The 21,426-nt window shown below is 37.1% G+C and overlaps 1 protein-coding gene across 2 annotated transcripts in view; it reads left to right on the top strand.

The window, feature by feature from the left end:
- oca2 (oculocutaneous albinism II) overlaps nt 1-21,137 on the top strand; it is a 91,387-nt gene extending 70,250 nt beyond the window's left edge. For both annotated transcript variants that reach the window (XM_079628934.1, XM_079628935.1), the window contains 3 exons: nt 1,453-1,546; nt 3,115-3,208; nt 19,381-21,137. In XM_079628934.1, the coding sequence (XP_079485060.1) occupies nt 1,453-1,546; nt 3,115-3,208; nt 19,381-19,468 (276 nt within the window). In that variant the 3' untranslated portion in view covers nt 19,469-21,137. The remainder of the gene's footprint in view (nt 1-1,452; nt 1,547-3,114; nt 3,209-19,380) is intronic.
- Nucleotides 21,138-21,426: the final 289 nt, after the last annotated feature.

The following is a 21,426-nucleotide window of genomic DNA, read 5'->3' as shown; positions in this document are numbered from 1 at the left end:
ATAAAATATGCTTGGGTCTCAGGAAACATTTAAGGATTATATGATGGATAGAAAGTTCAAATAGCATTTATTTGAAACACTTTTTTTTTTTGTAACAGTGTAAAAGTCTTTACTGTCACTTTTGATAAATTAAATGCTTCCCTGCTGAATAAAAGTTTTTATTTTATTTTTTTAAATCACAACAAATTATTGAATGGTTGTGTATATATCAATATAAATAATTTCCCAATTTATTTGCTTATAGAGTCAGTTATTGCAAAAAAAGAAGAAGTAAATCTTCAAGGTGATACATTGCGCCTATCCTTAGGGTTGTGATTGCTCTGTTGGGGTTACTTTTTTATTTAAACCTGTCTGGCTGTACATTATCCTTTAGATATAAAACGTATCTCTTTACATTTGTAAAAAAGAAGAAATGTCCCCATAAAACTTGTTCCGTAGCTGTTCCTGTGTAGACAACTTAATGAAAGTTTAATCCACATTAATTATCAAACAGCTGTTTTATGTATAATAAATAGGCTAATGTGAGTTATGATTACAGAGATCATGTTTGAGATCTGCGAAAATGTTTCTATGCCACCTGTCAAGTTAGGACTTTCCACACAGATTAAAATTTGCTATTTGCGCTCCACTGCAAACATAAAACTGCTATTTTCTTGTCAGCACAAGTATATGGTTGCTTTGGCTCCTGGTGCCCTCTTATCCACAGTGGCGATGCCACAGCTGAATGAACCGGATGGCAAATGTAGTAGAAAATGTAATCACAGTTGTGCTGTGTAATTTATTCAAGTCGATTGCAGCTGAAGCCGCTGTTAGCTGGGAGGCCAGCGTGTCGCAGACAAGTGGCTACACACTGAAATCTTCGAGGCAGAAGTCATTTTCTGCAAATATGCAATCTTTAAATTAAGCTACACTGGTAGATCGAATGCTTATGAGAAATGGATGCATGCGTGCTTCTTGTTGTCACCACAGGGATGCATTCTCTGCTTCTCACCGTTATATGTTCATGATAACTACTGATATCTATAGCCGCCATTGTGGAGCCATAAGTGTTTTTGTCTTGTTTATATCTGTGTAGATTTCATGCCTGGGCCAGTGCAGTGAAGCTTGGTTCATACATGCTGTTTCATGAGGTTTTCATTCGTTGTTTTTTCGAACTGTGTGTCTGTGCAGAAAGAGAGGAAAAAGGGGGGGAAAATCTAATGTCATCCACTATTGATTTCTTGTTGACTTGTGCAGTAGTAGAATATGACTCAATCTGCTAATAGGCTATCAAAATTGTTGAATATAACACTCTTCATGACCCTGACATTTACAATGCTTAGTTTTTGACAGATGACTGTTTGTAATAGGCATTGCTTAATTGTTCAGTCTTCATGTACATTGCCTATGAGAATTATGATCATGCGCCTTCTGTCCATCCATCATCTCATTTTGTTTCCCTCCCCCCCATAGATTCCTGTGCTTATAGACCTCAGTCAAGATGCCGATGTCAACCTGCCAGTCAAACCTCTCATTTTTGCATTGGCTATGGGAGCTTGCCTTGGAGGTCAGTTAAATTGTTTTCCCCTGTATTATATATATTATATAACTGCATTGTAAAACAAACATTCTATTACAGCAACCTTGATTTAAGAGGTTTGATGAAATGAAATTTCCACTGTAGAATTTCATTTGAATTGCAAGCCACCTTCTCTAAGCAAAGAAGTAATTACTTTGCCCTACATTTTTCTGTGATATATACCTTACTATTTTATGCTACTGTAGTAATTATTACTTTCAAATCAGAAAACAGGTCTTATTTTATTACATCGTGTCATCCCTAATAAGCTGTAGTTTTTCAATGCCACTTGCTTTCAAAACACAAGAGATCTTAATAGATTGCTCTACAATTACTAATGTCGTGTGCTTACAAGGCCATCTGAAAATGCCTCATTGCCTGTTTGGCTCTAAGGACACGGAGAGAGATGTGGCAGACCTACAGTCTAATCACACAAGATGTGTTAGCTCTAGTATCGACCTATGGAATGCAAGGCAGGCTTCTGGTTTTGTTGTCACGTGGAGACCTTTTAAAATGTGAATATTTCATATCAAGACTATTCTCCTACAAGGCCAAAAACCACACTTTAAGAAATATGTCCTTTAGGAAATGACAAATTAATGGTTGTAAACTGCCTTTAGAAACTTCAACCCCATAAGACATTTAGGAATTAAACTAAAAAAGTGTTGGCAATACTTTTGTGAAGGAATCAAGAGCCTTCATATTAACCTAAATTTTTTTGTTGTCCTTTTTATTGTCGGACATTGTTGTAATTAGTGTAAAATAAACATTTAAATCATTAATTATCATGCAATTGTGATTGTTTCAAACTCTGCTTAGATGATCAAAGTTAACAATATATATTTATATAATGGACTTTCTTCATTTATAATCCAAGATAAAATAGAAAATGCATTTGAATGATAAAGGAATGTAAATGACCTGACCAGTCTCTAAAACAGACGCTTCCCATATGCTAAAGGCACATCGCACTGGCAGTTTCATCCCAGTTTTGCAAGTCTTATGAGATTGAGGTGTGGGATTAAATGTCTGTGAATCTCCCCCGTACTACAACTGATGAAAGCACTTGGATCAAAGGCAGGACAATAAATTGAAGAATACGTCTATCTAGACACTCCAGAGTAAACATTTTTAGACATGCTATTGATGAATTGACGACCTCTGTCCTTCATCAGAAAACTATTATGCCTGTGATTTGAGTTGGGACAGAAGTCCCTCTTTGTGCCATGCATTACCAAAGAAGGTACTACAAAAGAAACCCTTGCTTAATCACCTCTGCAATTTAGCACTGAAGGTCATTTCATGGCTGATACTCTAACAGGAGTGATTGCACAGTGGAGAACTTTAAATTGCAATCAGCATAACAAAATCTGCTGTGCACATTGGCACCAAATCAATTCTAATATTCATTTATAAAGATCCATGTTTGTGCAGTGCTGTGTTTGTAGAGGACATGTAGTGCTATTTAAACATTTACAAATTCTCAGGATGTTTATTCAGGCTATCAGAGTTATCCAAGATAGTCATTCTTTTTTCCCCTTCTCTTTCTATGAAAGGAAATGGGACACTGATTGGAGCATCTGCAAATGTAGTGTGTGCTGGGATTGCTGAACAGCATGGCTATGGATTTTCCTTCATGGAGTTCTTCAGGTATTGAGCACAAATGTATTTGTCTACAGGTTTTATTAAAAATAGAGAGTCTTTTGTGCCCAACTGTGGTAGGAAATTGATCTCAAATTCTGCACACATTTTCTGCTGTTTTTAGTGTCTTTTAAAGAGACAAGTCATGCCATTATTTTCATACATTTTTTAATGCCAGTCTATTCGTTCCGTATAGTCAATTTCACATTTAAGTCAATTTCGACTTTTACAGGGACATCTTTTTCCCCTCTTTGTCAAAACTAGCATTGCTAGCAGATTGCTAAAATTACCCAAGCATGCTCTAGTGCAAGAGTCAATCCCCTAGCTTTATATCCAGATGTTTATAGCCTTTCGTGTACTCTCACTCTTCAGGGAAAGCTGTTGGCCAGTAGTAGCTTAAGTGACACTTAGGAGGTCTGTTTCAGGGCAAACTCTGACACACTGTTCACAAGCATCTGCTTCTTGTTATGTTCTCCCTTATAGTCTTCACATTATAAAATACACCATTTAAAAGTGGAGCAATATCACAAAGAGAACAACAGAACCGTCAGTTACAATCAAAATGGCAGCCAACACAAGCTCCTCCTTTATGTAAATGTTATGTTGTGTAAATGCTTTAGTCTGACTGAAATCATACCGTCGGACTAACAGGACTGAGATAATGCAATTTGTAGTTTAGCTTTGTCCAGCATGTATACATTTTTATCACATTACAGTTGGTCTTGCTATTATGCGCTTGCTCTGAAAAACACAGGCGACTATTTAATAAATTATTAAATATTTGATTAGCTGTTGTGCCTTGTATACTTGGACAGAGAGATGAAGACTGTAGCTTGTATATGCAAAAATATGATCTGATTATATGTATATGTACTTATTGGTTACTCTACTTTGTTTACTTATTGTCGCTACCAGTGTTGACTAAGTATGCAACTAGAGTTAAAAAAGAGAAGCACAACATACAAACTTTCTTGTAAGTCCTCTGTGTTAATATAATTTGTTGTTGTGAACACATTTGTCTTAACATGTTTCGTGTAAAATCAATGTAAATGGAGCATGTTCGCCATGTTCCAAAAATATCCTTAAGTGTGCCTCTCTTTTTAAGAAGTGACAGATCTAGTTTTAGAGAGACTCTTAAGACAGCTTGATTTCAAGCACTCTCTAGCGTATCAACAAATACATCTGAATGTGGAAAAGGAGCTGCTCGCTGATTACCTCTTGGTGAGAGGCTTGCGAAGATATTCACCGTCTCTTTTGATTCGGTTCTCCCTGCTTGTTACCACCTGCTCGATGGAAGTGCTTTCCATGCTCATGCAGATGCATACAGATATCTGGCTCTCTCCCAGTTGGTGGGGTGTTGGTGGTCAATGGTGAAAAAGAGGAACTTGAATGCACATCTGATTGGACTGTGAAATGATCCCGGTGGGAGACAGTGGGGTCTTTCAATCGCAGTATATAGAATCTGAAAAGGATGTTTAGACATGCCTAGCACAGAGCCAGACATGAAGGCACTTTACACTTTCACTGATACCTTCGGGACTTTGTGTCTTTGTGGATTTACTTACATGCTACTAACAGTGTGCTTTGAAATGTGCTCAACCCCCTTTACTTTATATGGAGGGTTATTCTCCATTCATTTCTAATTATTTTTTATTTTATTTTATTTAATGCTGTCATTTGTCAAGAATGTCATTGAAATATCTTTTAAAAATGTAATTAGTTTTGTTGTTTAAATGTCTTTTAAATTATGTGGTGGATTTTCTTAGCAAATATTGAGTTATGCAATTAGTTGCGATTTAATTCTGTTAATTAATTGGCATATTATATTTTTAATTAGATTATTATGTCATAAAAAATATTATAATGTTAATAATTTGTGTGTATGTGTATAATAGATATATAAATATAAATAAATAAAAGAAATACTGTACATACAAATATTGAAATGTGTATTTTATATATATATATATATATATATATATATATATATATATATAATGCGTTATGTAAAACATAATATTATATATGAATATAATTAACATTTTAACATAACATTAACTATCCATCTTCATTTTTTTTTTAAGCAATCTATTTTGTGGTTCTTTTGCATGTCTGTCTGAGTGGCCATGGCACTTTTAAACCCTGAAACAGGAGAAATCAATGGCATTAGACAGAGCCCAAGGCCTCATAGCTCAACTCAGTCTAAACTGCACATCAGAGAGGGAGATAAGGTAGATCAATTCAAGCTAATCTTGGGAGTGAATCCAATCCGTCCTAGTGTTAGCAAGAACCCCAGATTTTGCCTCACTCTACACTTTTAGTTGAACAGCTGCCACTTGCTTCCGATTCTGCTTCAGTAATGAAGCACCTCCGCTAAGCCAAAGACCTGTTCGCTGCGTTCACTCATGAGATTCTCTCCTTCCTTGTTCTAGGGCCCATAGCACTGTCCAGAGGCAGGTAGAGCAGCTGGGTGACTCTGGGCTGAGCCAAATGGGGATGGGCTGGTGGCAGCGGGGTGGGTGAGGGAGGAGGGAATCGCCTTTGGGATCTTATTTTTTTGGCAGTGCTAGGAAAACAAACAGGGCAGCAGCAGATGTTTGAGTAATTGCTCATTCATCAATAACCTCCCTCCTGCCTGATTCTCACAGAGAATCCAAGTCATCCTTATCAACTGCTGCATATCATCTGAACCGCTTTTATACCACTTTAGGTACAGTCCCAAAAGTAGATAAATTGCGATGTATTCCTGGAATTTTCGCTTGTTGCATTTTGGGGCTTCATTTGAATGCCCTGTAATGGTTAGAACTTTGTGATGAATGGGTAAGTCCTCAGCTCAGCCGGTAATTGGGTGATTGGTCGGTTGCTATGGGGATAAAGTGGGGACTGAGACTTTCTCTGGCGTTCTGGTTAGTAACTAGTGATAGAACACCACTGATCACAAAGCAGCTGACGTTCCCCTACAATGTTCCTCTCCTGATTTGTAAACCAATATTTACGCCATACTTTTTTGTTTTAATTTTAGCTTAAGCCTCAATCTTTTCAGCTAATGTACTACCAAATAATTTTTTTTTGTCCAGCCCGTTTACATTCTCATTAGACATGACTGGTATCCGATATCTGTGTTTACATTAATCCCCACCCAAAATGATTTTGTTGGTGATCGCTTTACTATGTGACATGGTTGACCCTAGGGTTTTGAGTGGCTGTGCTATGAAAATTATTTATATAATTCACGTCGGATGGTACCATGATTATTTGCCAGCACGGATAAGTTAAAAGCAGTCATGGATGTTTGCAGTGTAAAATCTGATTGAGCGGATATAGACCAGCAGATCTACGGTTCATAAGATCTAGAACTTTAAAGTAAAATTGTGCGGTAAGATTATATTTGGATGAATTTGAATTAATTAACGAGAGTGAGAAAGAGGGACAGAGAGGGAATAAACACCTCATTGCTTAAAAATGTAATGTAGCTTTCAGTAGCGACTGTGTTTTATTTATAAAATTCAGGGGGCAGAGATTGAAAACCTGTTTCTATGCTCCTGAATATTTCGTTGTGTGTGCAATTTCTACTGCATACATACATGTAGATCAGTGCGTTTTTAAACAGCGTGTTAAAATGCTAGTAGGTTAGACATCTCACTGACTTCATTGTAAAAAGTGATCAGTTGACTTAACTTAATTATTTTAAGGCAACCATAAGTTATATAAAAAAATTATGTTCACATAACTTCATTCTTTTTTAAATTATGCAGGAAGTTTATTTACTTAAACATTTTAAGGCACTTGGTTTCCTAGCTTTTTTAAAGTTAAAGTAACACTAAGTAGGTTTTCAACCTTCATAATATATTTCCAAGACCCTTGTGATGGTACATCGACTTAAAATAAGTTAAATGACACGTCTGCCATAGCCTGACGTGGTCTGTATCGCTTTTACTGGCACTATGTAACTTCGGGTTTCGGGTCGGAACCCGTGCACAAAAAGAACTACAAAATTTGAGTGCTTTACGGCATACGTCACTTCCCCCACAACTTCCTCAAATTCGGACGCTTTTGTCATGGCCGAAGCGGTAAAAAAAATAATGCATCATACTCTACCTTGTCTGTGGCCATTGTTGATTCCAAAGCCGATGCTGGAGATCAACAGCGAGCGTGCGCGTGCGTGTGCGTGTGCGACAGTAGGCTGCGGTAGGCTAAATTATTTACGACGGCGCTAATGGACAATTCCGCTTGCAACCAGTAGGGCGACCGCAGAAGAAAAGATACTTGGTGTTACTTTAAGATCACTTTTTAAAGTGTATATAGAATATTTACAATTTACCCATGTCATTACAATAGTCAAGTCAAGTCACATTTATTTATATAGCGCTTTTTACAATACAGATTGTTTCAAAGCAGCTTTTCAGAGATAACAGGAAAATAATGCAAAAAAGTTTGTTTCCAGAAGAAAATACACAGTCCAGCTTAACTACCTTCAGTGATGTTTCATTTTTGTTTTAAAAAAGTTATTAATTTAGTTCATTTATATCTGGAGTAAACTGTGATGTCATCGTCCAGCTCAGTTCAGTTCTTGTATAATAGTGTCAATGCAGGCTGATCAATATTATTGTTGAATATTAAATTCAATGTTTAATTCAATGTCATAAAAAAAACATGTATTTTTTTTATATACTTTTCTGTGAAAGTGTAAAAGTGTCCACACTGCATTCCATGTTGTTCTCTGACAATGAAATGAAGTTGATCTAAACTTTCTACTTTCTCCAAAAGTCTTGGTCTGATCTCTGTATTTGTAAGTGACAGAAAGTCTTTCATTGGTGTTCAGATGAGTCCCGATTTTATTAAACCGCGCACCACTCTCTTTTCCTGTCAATCTCCTGCCCTTTTCCACTCACCCTAGCCTATCCCAATAGTGGTGATATTGGCTTGTGATGACTCACTTGGCTTTTCCGCCTTGTCCCTATGACCTCCATATACTTTTTCTCAGAAAACCATCATTGACCGTGTTTGGCATGAGGAGGGTAGTCAGAATAACCAAGACTTTGATGACCTGCTCTTAAATGGAGCATGTTTATCACACCATGGCAAGTTGCCTATATTGAGCACTTTTTTTCTCTTTCCAACATCCATCTTCTGGTGCCATTTTCTATCTCTGGCCAAGCCCTCTGAGTGAACTGCAGCATTAATGAAGTGACATACGGAGACTTATTCTGACCAGCTATAAAACTTTAATGATGCAGATCTTGTATTTCCATGTTATATGCAGTTATCCCACATTATTGATAGGCTGTAAGTCACCTTACACCTTAACACAGAAGTCTGACCTGAGCAGCTCTCATGAGAAGAACCTGGTGGAATATATAAGCAAAATAGAGAAATTAACCATAACAGTTTGATTGCGAACATATTTTGTATATTTGCTTGCCTTTTAGGTCAGAAAGAGACATAAATGAGAATGAGTAGTTAGAGACTCAGCTGTTTTTTGCTTTACACTGATGAAAAGACATTAGTGAAAATTGTAAGAAGCTGCTCTCGTGTAGAGACCAATCTAAAGCCGGGGGCACACTGTGCGATTTTGGCCGCGATTTGACCGTCTGAGACAAATTTAGCAAATCCTAAAAGAATCCTCTGATCCTAGGCTAAAATCTGAAGTCTTTGAACGGTAGTTTGACATGTTCACCAACAGCCGATTAATGACCATTGCGATCAAATTTGATCTCTGACGATATTCTGGCAGTGTCAGAAGATTTGACTCATAGTCATGCAGTGTGGCTTCTCCCAAGACGGCCATCAAATTGTCTTTATTTTTGTGACCAAAATGCACATTTGGAGATTTCTTTGTAGCAACCATTTCAAACCCTTGTGTAATGCAGCTCACATCACCGAACGCGTCATTGATTGATGATGTGAAACTCCGGACAAGTTTCCTCACGTGCGTCCGTTTTTAACGCGTCTTGACTGTCGTACAGTCTGACATTAATGACAGCTGAGATGTTACAGTGTGACATGGCTTACAGCGAGGATCATGTTCGTACAGTCTGACAAGCAAGCAACAATCGTAAAGGACACTAATAAATCGCACAGTGTGCATCTGGCTTAACATAGTTAAATTGACTACCACACTATACCGTAATATTTTGTAATTTTTTTAATATTATTTCATTTCATACCTCAACACCTTGAGAGCCTAAGTCTCTCTGTGTGTGCATAAAGTATATTATATTATTTTGTTGGTGCTAGTGCTGTAAAATTACACACTTTAGATTTAATATTTTATTATGTTATTTTAATGATCATTTACATGCGCCCTTCCTAGTTTTTCTTACTTTCAGGCATGAAAACTCCTCACCTTTCGGCGAAATTCGCCGTTTTAAAACCTAAAAGGGTCACCTACGTGATTTGTGCAGATCCGATGAGAAAATATTTTAGAGAGGGGGGGGGGGGGGTGTTCGAGGTCGAGGCCAGCATTTATCCCTTATAAAGTTACCATAAACTTTACAAAACTATAAGCTTTAAAAAACAATCATCATTCCGAATGCCGAAACATGACAGCCAATACGAGTCAGAGTAACGTTAGGGCAGAAATGTTTTCAAAGTCTTTTACACCGCGAGTCTGAGAACTGGACACACTGCCGAACAAAGAACCGCACGTCGGAAAGCAAGCCTGAGGTAAGTTAGCTTACAATGTTAACTGTCCTGTCAGATACAGACAGCGATGTTGCCAATGTCATTATTTTTTATTTTGACATAGAAGTGGGCGAGATAATATCGCGAGTGGGCGCGGGCGCCGTGAGCGCTGAGCGAGCAGGAACAAGTATTCATTGCGGCTCCTCATGCGTTCTCCTCATGCGGCTCGCCAAGCTTTAATTTGTGGCTCGCAGTTGCATGGCGGTAAATAATACGGTGATATGATAATGCATTCACTATAGATATTTTATAAAAACATAACAAGTAGGGCTTTAACATAACCCGTTAAAAACTCAAAGTGTCAGCTCTATTACAAATTATGTCGATCGGATTGAAAGGGGTGGTTTATCGAGAGAACGTGAAAAAACTTGATCGATTGAAAACCGAAACTGAAAGGACGACGTATGACGCGCTGAACAAGCTGCTCTCCTGATTAATAAAGTGTCATATAAATGAATATCCTTTCATTCTATAATTCTCCTTTCACTCAGCATCTGTGAAGTGAAGCAGGACAACGGCTCACCAGTGCTTGTTTCAGATTATCATACAGACGACTGGTTTGGGGCATTTTTGGGATAAATAGTAGTAGTAAATAGTTTTTTTTCTCTGAGACCCGATGAAATACGTAGATCAGCGGCCCATTGGTTCTTTTCTTGATTGACACTGGGCTAGCCCAATCACATCTTTAATGTGAAGTATAGAAATATACTCTTTCAAGTATAGAAATTAGTACAAAACTAATTATGAAAGTTTCCTTTATTTTTCAGTGCATTTGTTTTACAATAGGCTATATGGCTATTACTATCATGGGATTAATATTATAACTATTATTGTAGTAGTAATGTAGACAGACACTGTAACTAAAAGAGTTTTGAAATTTTCTTTGTTTAATTTGCACCAGATTGATGAATTTCACATTAAAAAGCACAAAATTTTCTTACGGGGGAGCATGCCCCCGAACCCCCCTAGAGTGGCAGAGGACCACTCATCACAGTGATCCAAAAATCCTGTGAGAAACACTGGTAGCCTACTACAATGCCAATGCAGATTACAAGTTGTTTTTTTGTTGTTGTTGTTTTTTTTTTTTGTTTTTTTTTTTTGGGGGGGGGGGGGGGGTTCGGGGGATGGTATATATGCCGCATCCTTCTCACCTTTTTTACCCCTGACCTGTTTTCATGCCTGTACTTTTATTCTCTTGTGCTTAATTCATACACAGTACTCTGAAATGGTAGTTTCAATGAAAGGAAAACTTAGTTTCAGTAATGCATGTATTTTATACAAGATATATATTTGCATCTGTATGTGTGTGAATGTGGTTTAGATTAAGATAGGTATAAATATAAATGTATGCATTTGCATACAAATGCATCAGCATTTTCATTAATGCTGCTGAATTAATTAAACTGAGTCTATTGCAAAACACTTCCAGCAAAGAATCCAATGAATACCATCGACTTTCTTCAGGGCAGATAAACAGTCGGTGTAACTAAAAACAACAGAGACAATACTGGCTGATTTAAGGGCCTCATTCTGTTGTTTCCAATAGACAAAGCCCCGCTTTCCTCTTCTGCGGATCTCCCACATCATGCGATGTAATTAGCATTCCCATTTTCAACCGCTGTGTCTTGATACCCTTGTGCCACACACAAAACCATAACCTGTGCTTGGAGACTGCATGGTGTGTAATCTGCATTTGGCACTGATTCAGTTACTTACCCTGTATGGTAAATCAAGAACAATGAATCCCATTCTGCATGGACCACCACAGACATCCTTTCCTCAAGATGTAATAGCTATACAAAAGAGAAAATAGTAGAGCAAATCTTTTTCACAGCCTCAGTCAGGCACCTTCTGCTACCTTCTGGCTTTAAGACAATATGGAATTTACTTTATAACAATAAAATAGTTTATTTTGTTGATGTATAGCGTAACATTTAAGGAAAACTTTCTAGGTCTAGTGCAGGGCAGGTTGGGACATAAAAAGAAAACAGAGAGCAGACACATTCAAAGAAACATGGATGTGACTTCTGCTCTAAACGATTTTTCTTTTGGTGCTTTGCTTAATCTATCAATCCAGAGTGTTGCAAAAGTGCTGAAATAAAGTTGTTAAGCTGTATTGTCCTGCAAGAACAAGTTTTAAACAAAAGTGACAAAGATAAGTAGGAGATATTCAAGAAAAACAAAAAAAGTTGGCATAAAAAAGTTTTGCACTGTCAATGCAAGTCAATGCATTGTGAAGTGTTCTTTAGAACTACTGTACATAGATTTTGATTTTACTGGTGGCACAAGTGCAAAATCAAATCATGGTTTATGCATGCAGAATTCCCTTAGAATTTGTAGAAAAATAAAATATGGAATGCACATTATATGTATGTTAGCTCTGAGGCCATCTATATGTGCTATAGTATATGCTTAGACATTGACAAAAATCACTTTTAGCAGATATGCGCATTTAAAATGTATAGTCTTTCTCTTCCAGGAATTTGAATCAAATATTGATGGCTCATGGTGTGCCACAGATTTTAGCCCAATCCAGTGCTCTCTATGAGACTGAGCCTCCTGTGACCAACCAGCATGTACTGTAGCAAATCATAGTTCATGGATGAGTTAACTACATATTTCTTGCTCTTTTTTAAAAACTCCGCTTATCAAGTGATTTCATGGGACCCTTAAGCACATCAATCATAAAATTACAATTCAGAATAATTGATTTGTAGTCAGTAGTTCCTTTCTTTCTTTCTTTCTTTCTTTCTTTCTTTCTTTCTTTCTTTCTTTCTTTCTTTCTTTCTTTCTTTCTTTTTCTTTCTTTTTCTTTCTTTCTTTCTTTCTTTCTTTCTTTCTTTCTTTTTCTTTCTTTCTTTCTTTCTTTCTTTCTTTCTTTCTTTCTTTCTTTCTTTCTTTCTTTCTATCTTTCTTTTTCTTTCTTTCTTTCTATCTTTCTTTTTCTTTCTTTCTTTCTTTCTTTCTTTCTGTCTTTCTTTCTTTCTTTCTCGATTTGATTTTCCTTTTTTAGATAGTGTGCTTGATAAAGCTGTGTGGAAAATCTTGACACAAGCCAATGGCACATTGCATATGATCATAAGAGATAGTGTAAAAACTGTAACATAAAGACAAGGTTTCACTTGTTCGTGATACTTACCAAAATATTGCATTATAGACCTTATTCAGAGCAGCGCCATGACAGGTATGAAAGCGAGGCTGTGAGGGAAAGACTTACCGTGTTTTCAATGGCATCTACTGTAAAAAGCTGTATAAAGCTCCTAGATCACTTATAATTTCCCATAGCTTATATTGTCAGTAGTTTTTGTCTGCTGAAATCTCTAGTACAACCCATTGAAGAGATGCATGTCTATCTCTCGCAGCCTTGCATAAAAAAAAAAAAAAGAAGGTCTGTTAAGCCCGGGACACACCAAACCGACGCCAAAGAACTAGCGCTGATGAAAGCCGACTGTTGTCGCCTTGCGTCGCCTGCGTCGGGGGAACTAGAATGCGCGTTCTGCGCCTGCGTGTAAATGAGACAACTGTCTATTTCTGCAGATATATTCATCTATATTCGTCATTCAAAAAGGGAAACCAACGCTGCAGGCTGCAGAAAGCAGTGCGTGCTTACCGGTTTGAATATTAATCCTGCTAAACACTTTTTTTATTCCACTCCGCTCATGTAAATATTGAAATATTCACAAAGGAACAGCCTTCTGTCTGTACGGTTTTGACTTCTTTGCTTGTTGTTTTGATATTATTCTCGTTCACTAAGCTAAACAGCCAATCAGAGTTGAAAGGCAACATGTTGAATCAGCCCCAAAATGCCGTCAGACTAGAGCCAACACACCGGGAAAACTACGTCGGCCGACGCTCAAAAACGGTCCGACGTTCCCCAACGGCCGACCGTCATCTTGGTGTGTCCCGGGCTTTAGGCTACTTACTCGGACTGTACGATTGCTTTGATTTTATTGAAAGATTCAATTTCACTAAGATTGTACTGAGATTATCAAAGTCATTCAACTGTTTCTGGGTCCATTTCTAATGCTGTGCTTAGAGATTATAATTGTACAATTGGCCTGTAAGTGTTGAGAACTGAGCCACTTAAATGTTTCTTTTTCAGAGTACATGCACTTTAACCACTTTTTTTTAAACCTTTATGCAATAGCTTTCTGCTTTTTGCTATATCTTTGATTTCTGCCCATTCAGACCTTTTATGATCAAAGTTTCATGCTATTACCGTGCCTCTCCATGTCAAATTATAGGCTATCCTTTTCCCATTTGTTTGAAGCGCTGTAAAAGTCTTGGCCACATAGGAATGCTTGTTAGAAATCGGACTACATGCTAATGGATTTCCTCTTTAACATTCATTTAGAACAAAGAGAAAAGGCTTTTAAAAGTTTATCCTGATCCTGATGTTGCAGTCACTGGTCTATTAAGGTTCTGTACTTCTAAAAGCTGTCAACCTTAAAGCCTCGTGTGATTTTGTGTGTGTGTTTGAAGGCGAGTCTTGGCAAATGATTAGAAGCCCATTATTGCAGATAGGGAGGACCTAGATTGGAGCTATTTATAGCTCCTGCTGTAGTCACATTGGTAGCATGATGGATGCTGTCAGGCTTCTGTAATTAAGGGAGGGAATTTAAGTGGCACACCTGGGTATACAGGTTTACAGCACGGCAAAGAAAGATCCGCGTTTGAGTCTGTGTGAGAGAGATTCAGGCTTTCAGAAGAACACACATTCATTTGTGTACTCCATACATTAAATTCGTTTTGATAGAAATCTTAATGGAGAACATGGAATTATCATTTAACTGCGTTTTGATTGTTGCTCGGTTTCTTTATTAATTTAACATGAGAACAGTGAATGGTGTGTAAGTTTTATTCAGTTTTTTTGTTTGCATAATTTTTCAATACCACTCCAAATCAAATATGCTATTGAACATACTCCTTTATTTAAAAAAAAAATATATATATTTATATATATTTAAATAAACCACTTAAATTTCAGATGATTTCTGAAAGCGTGCTGCACTGCTAAGGCAAAGGATACCCAAGTATTTGAAGGTTGAGTAGCGAGCTCATTGGCTACTAATACGGCAAGAACCAATCAGCTGCGCCCTGTAGATAACGATGGGATTATGAACAGGTGAGTAAAAGGACCTATTAGCCTGCACCATCTAGAGTTTCATGCCAGAACTTTGTGCAGTATATACCCTTTAAAACCCTTGTTGCAACCATTGTGTTGCATGTCAACCTAAAAATAGTCTTGAGATTCCTATTTTGTTGTAGTCTATTGCGCGAACCCAAGAAATGTGTCCATTTGGTGCCCGAAAACAGCTTAATTAGGGCTTCTTAATATTAATACGACTTGTAAACAAATTATTAACAAATTCCGAAATGCAACCTACTTGCCAATTTTGATATGTAGTTTTGCACATCCATATTTTCCACTCCCAGTCTGTCTCTTTCCCCCATCTGTTGGTGTGAATATAGTTGTATTTCTGTGCTTGTACAGAGGAGAGAAGCAGCATATGTGTGTGCAACCATGGGCAGTCATGGCCTATTGTACAAACAAACCCAGAGCTTGGATCACATTGTTATTCCCAGCACCATGCCAAGCCACTTTGGCCTTCAAAATCCATCATGTGCCCCCTAATACTGGCATGTAATAAAATGGTGGATGTCCAAATGACAAACCATCTGGTGTGTCCCTATTGAAAAGTACTGAATGATGACAATGATGGCATTTATAATAATGTCTGAAATATCAGACCTAATCAACACTGACCTCAATTTCCAATCAGTACCGTGTCTTTGTGTGACTTTGAGAAAGTCATTTCCTTCACTAGTTTTAATGGCTTTCTACTTTTTTTTCTCCAGTTATAACAAAAAAAGCCCATTCTGATTCTTTTTTAGCCACATGAGATGGGTTTTCACGGTCGTAAGGAAATGTTGTGTACATCAGCAATCTTGTAGTGAGATTGTGGCAGATAGCTGTTCTGATCTCATCACATGTTTGAAATATCAAGGGTTTTTAATACAAAATGTGCCACATAGTCGATGGCCTTGAGCAAGGAAGGGTAGACAAAATGGATAAAAGAATCATCCGTTTTTCCCTCAACTCAATTTTTTTTTTCTAGGGTCATGCATATAGATGTTGTAGTTTAGTGGTCAAAATCTGAGCTTATAATTCAAATGTTTTAGGTTTAAAGACCATTTGCATGCTGTGGATTAACTGTTAGACATTTTACACGGTTGAAATATCTGTATAATTATATAGGATTCACAAGCTGTTTTATGTTTTTAAAGCTATTCATATGCAAGTCCTTTTTTAATGTTTTAAGCTTTCAATACATCCATTTTGTAAGTTTCTGTAAATATAAAAAATGTGTATGTATGTGTACATGTTACCACAAATTCTTATGAGATCAGGCCATGTATTCAGATGGTCTTATTTGCCTGTTGCGCCTTACCTTGTTTTTTGAGCATCCCGTCATGAGGGTTCCAGTTTTGAGACACCTCAAAGCTCTTTGTAATGTATTTAGGTGTTGTTATGGTAAAATATCGAAGCTTGTACAGTAATTGAAAAGTATATTTGAACCCAAGGAACAATTAATGAGTTACCGTTGCATTGAACAAGGTATTTAAACTAAGGTTATACTGTGATTGTCCCTGTAGTAAGAAAAAAAAAAAAAAATGAATGGCACTTTACATAAAAGATCTGCTAAATGAATAAATGCGAATATCATGCACTGAAGTCATTGTTGTCTTCTACATGGTCATAATGGACTGTTAAAATCACCTTTAGTCACATTACTTTTCCTTTCATTAGGCCGTTAAAGATGAGGGGGGAAAACATGAATTTTATTTTAGGAAGCTTTATGCAGTACTTAGTGCCATTTAATGTGCTATTTATTTTATTCAGACAGTTTAACAAACCACATGTGGAGCTGCTTTTTCAGGTTGTACAACTCACAACCTTGATACTCGGTGTTTCGGTGCACATCGATTTGTCCACTTGACTACTTATGAATCAGGCACCTGGCTGCTTCATTCACATCACTCAAATTGTGCATTAGCCGCCTGACCTGCCCTCACAACCCGAGGCACGTGCACCTGCTTTGATGTATGTCACACAAATGCCGTATACAGCTAATACACACCTGTTCCTTGTGCAATCCAGCATTTAGCATCCCCACTTGCCTTCCGGATACTGAACACCTGGCGTGTTTTCTGGACCAGCTGTGAACTTACCAATACTTGACCTTAAATATGTGCTTTCGAATAATCTAATCTAATTTTAGAGAATGTTAGAAATAGATGAAATAAAGGACAGGAAGCACTGGAGCACGCTTAGTTTTTTCCAATGCGATTACTTTCATATTTCATTTTCTTTCTAGATTTGTATGCTTTGACAGCCCCTTTCTCTGTTGATTCTTTCACCGATTCATTATTTTGATTCTTAATTTTACACTTTTTTTAGTGTTAAGGAGACAAAAAAAATGGCTTCAGTTTTACAATTTTACTTTATGCATCTTGAAAAATTGCATTTAAGTTATACATTTGATCAGTTTGTGACATCTTTGAGATTGACTATACTGTTTGAGCCTAAGGAACACCTCAACTTAGCACCTTTGTTTTTGACAAGAGTTGTTTGAGATTGTGATTTGCAACATTATGAGAAACCCTGTTTCTCCTTCTCTGACCCGTTTACGTATTCTTTCGCTCTTTTTATCATCCATTTGCTTTCCATCTGCCTCCCTCTCTTTTCCTCTCAATCAGTGCCCACTTGCTCTTCTTAGCTTGTTGATTTCTCTATGCCCCAAATGTTCTGTATTTACCCATGCACTCAGTCAGTATCCACTGGGCTGCTGAAGGTATGCACTCGGGCTAAATGGATGTCCAGAGCTTTCATCCTCACAAGTGCTTCGTCATCTCAGCAGCGTTTTCACTCATTTATTCATTCCAGAATCCCTTTCTATGGGACTTTTTATTCAGCAACAAGACCTGGCGCTTTTATGAACTATCGGTGAAGTAAACAGAACAGAAATTATTAAAATTGCATGTGGATTTTTAGTGTTCTGTGAAAAGAGTCTGAGCAGACTCAGATCAGAAGGCTGTTAAGCAAAAACAAGACACAGATTTACTACTTAAAGGTGCAGTGTGTAATTTCTACTTTTTTGGTTACACCAAGCACACTTGCAAAAAATCAAACAGGTTTCCTAAACACTCCACTATAAAGTAAACAAAAGTCGGCACACTGCCACTGCTACTTCCAAAAATCAATTTATTAAAATGTGCAACGTTTCGACCCCAAGGTCTTCTGGTCGAAACATTGGTACGTTTCCTGTCATTATTGGAGTCTAACAGCCATGGACATTATGAACTTTGTTATATGGAACAAGGTCTATAGATGCTTTAAAATTCTCCTTTTGTGTTCCACAGAAAAATAATAGCACACAGTTTTGAATTGGCATCAGGGTGATTTAATAGTGACAGAATCTAATTTATATTGGTCTTGATTATTTGATAAAGGGAGGGTTGGGCGTTGACATTGTTTTGAAAACAGATTATAAAGTTCTTGCTATATTTGCTGTGTGCTATTTTCCCTGTATAATCTGTCCACTTCCTTTTTTAATCTGTCGATTTCTTTTGTACTGACTTACTCAACTGAGTGTCCATGTGCAATTCTTAGTTCTGCTGAAAATAAGTGAGGTTGGACAGCATGCAGTATAATCCTCATGGACAGAAGAGACGCAGCATGTTGAACCAAGGGTCAGAAGGGCACTGATGCATGCAGATCGAGTGTTGAGATTAGGCCAGTGTCCAGTTGTAATTACAATGGTAATTCCACTCTCCAGATGGATGCTTTTACAAGCGAGTGCATCAAGGACGGTCCACATGTCTCTGAGAGTTGATGGCTTTGCAGAGGCTGAGGAAAGCAGCTTACGTTAAATGGGGGGACTGGTATCATCAGTCTATTGCGTCTCCAGCCTTTGACTTCACCGTTAATGCCTGGAGATCATACTTTAATGCTGTTGTCCCCTGCTTTTGACTCTGCCATAATGTTTAAAGACTCACACTTTAATACCACTTCGATGAAGCGGGTAACGTGCCTGCCATGCTCCTCAGCGGGAGAGCATCGAGACCCCTGCTGTTCAGAATCGAATTCCCCACACACACACACAAACGGGCATAAACAAATGCACTGCAGAAGAGGAAATAATGTGGACCTGCTCAGAGATCGTCATTTGATAGAAAGAGGAACAAAGATGGTGTGGGTATGAAACAGAAGAAGATGCTAGGTTATGTTGAAGGAAGAGCCTTCATTGGGACACAAGAATATCTGTGGTCTTTCATAAAGAAAAATACAGATTCTTGTCCCAAATGCTTCATACGGATTATTTTCAGTGTAGCAGTGTGGGATTTTCAGACTTTCTAAGGTTCAATTTTCATCTTGGTAGGAACTTTCATGTAGGGACGCAGAATATGAGTTCTCACTGTGCTTTATTTCACAGGCTGGGCTTCCCCATGATGCTGATGACCTGCACAATAGGCATGTGCTACCTGCTCGCAACTCACATCGGACTTGGCTGGAACACATAAACTTTCCCTCTACATGGGAAGCCAGAAAGACTTTTGGTGTGTCTTCAGGTTTGTGTTTGTGTAGATGCAAATTCGTGTCTGTTCTTCTTGGATGGATCCATGAAGGCTTACACATTGAGACGTTATTCATCCTGAGAGACTAAGCTTTACATGCAAGAGAGGTACGGACAAGATAAACCATGGGAACATCTGATTATCTGCTGTGTTCTTACAGGTGTATCACACTGCTTTGTGATAATGCTACCAATGTGATGAGTGAGAGGTTTTTGGAAAACCTATTTATATTTGCTAAAAAAACACACACAAAAACATAATCAGAAAAGTCCTTTTTTAAAACATAATGCAGATATCTGCTTATTTATTGATGCACAGTTTGGATTACGACATTTTCATTTTGAGAGATTTTTTAAAGGGATCCTCTGTGGCCCACAATTGGTAAAATGTTGAAATTCGAATGGTTAAGAATTCATAAAATGAATTAATTACTGAATTAATTTGCATATTCAGAGTGTCTAAATAATGTTATGCATAAACTTAAAAAAAAATCAAGACCCATCACAGTCTCCAATTAATTAGATATTATCTAATTCACAAAACTGGTCAGCACTGTTTCATATTTGTGACCTCAAAGTACAGATATAATATTTGTTATAACTTAATTGCAAAGGTTTTACTGACAAAAGTTTCATTTTCACAAAATGTTGTTGAGTAGCATTTTCTATGACGTGGTATTCATAATGCTTTGCAATGCACCTTATAATCAGTTTTTGTGTTGTAAATAATTGTAACCACAGTTATAATACATTATAATGCTTACTCTACCAATTAATTGTTGTACCTTTAAACAAAATACATTAAACACTGATCAAAAATAACAATGAGTGTTAAGGCACTTTTAAACGTAAATATACAATACAACTATTAATTGTGGTTACGGTTATTTACAGTATAAATGTGAAACCTTTATAAAACTGAAGACCTCTAATGCATTATGGATACAGGACACATAGAAAGTGTTACTGTTATGGGTGTTCCCAGGCCTTTTCTGTTCAGTCACTGTTTGTTTGCAACAGCAAGAAAATCTCGCATGTGATTGCATAGAGTTTCTGTAATCAGCGATGCATTAGATGGCCTGTGTTTTAATCAGCAGCGCGCAACAGTTTTTAATTTGGACATTTCAGCAACTAATTAATCATTTCTATCACAATCCACTACAGAACTACCAGCTATATGACAAATTAAATGTGTAAGTTCTTAAAGTAAATTAATGGCAAGATACCCCCCCTCCCCCCATGATCTCTATATTAAGCCCAGACATGTTTTTAAGCAGCTTAAAAATGCCACCATATAATATAGGACCTTACCTCTATTAAAGTATTCATTTATGTGTGAATAAATAATAATCTGTAAATTGTAACTTCACATAAATGTTTGATTTTTAACTAATCATATATTGCCATTTACCTGTAGGGATTATATTCATGTGTAAATAATATAATCGCCCATGTTTCTTAAAAACTCATGTTGCCCCTGGTGAATAATTCTTTGTTTTACCCCCATTATGAACACTTGCTGAAAATCTGTAAAGATGATCAGTTGTTTGCTTGTCTGACTGGGACTAACAACCATTCAACAGTAAAAAGAACCATCAAACCTTCACCTGAGAATTTGATCCAGTGTTTTTTTTTTTTTTTGTGAATATTTCATGCACCAGCTACATATTCAAATGTGTTGAAACATATCTGACAAAACACCTGTGTGTACTATAAGATTCTTTGTTCCCAGCATCTCAATCATGCATGGGAAGAAACAATGAATATCAGAACAGCATTCAGTTTAAAAGGTGAAAAGACATTCATATTAAGAAATGTTACGTTTATGTATATATATCATATAATATATACCGGTACATACATACAGGTCAACTTGGAATTTTGGGATATATGCAGTGAATCTGT

Source organism: Phoxinus phoxinus (genome assembly GCF_949152265.1).
Source record: "Phoxinus phoxinus genome assembly, chromosome: 11".
NCBI classification, from domain to species: domain Eukaryota; kingdom Metazoa; phylum Chordata; class Actinopteri; order Cypriniformes; family Leuciscidae; genus Phoxinus; species Phoxinus phoxinus.
The sequence above is the reverse complement of the archived record's forward strand: the minus strand, read 5'-3'. Positions and strand labels throughout refer to the sequence as shown.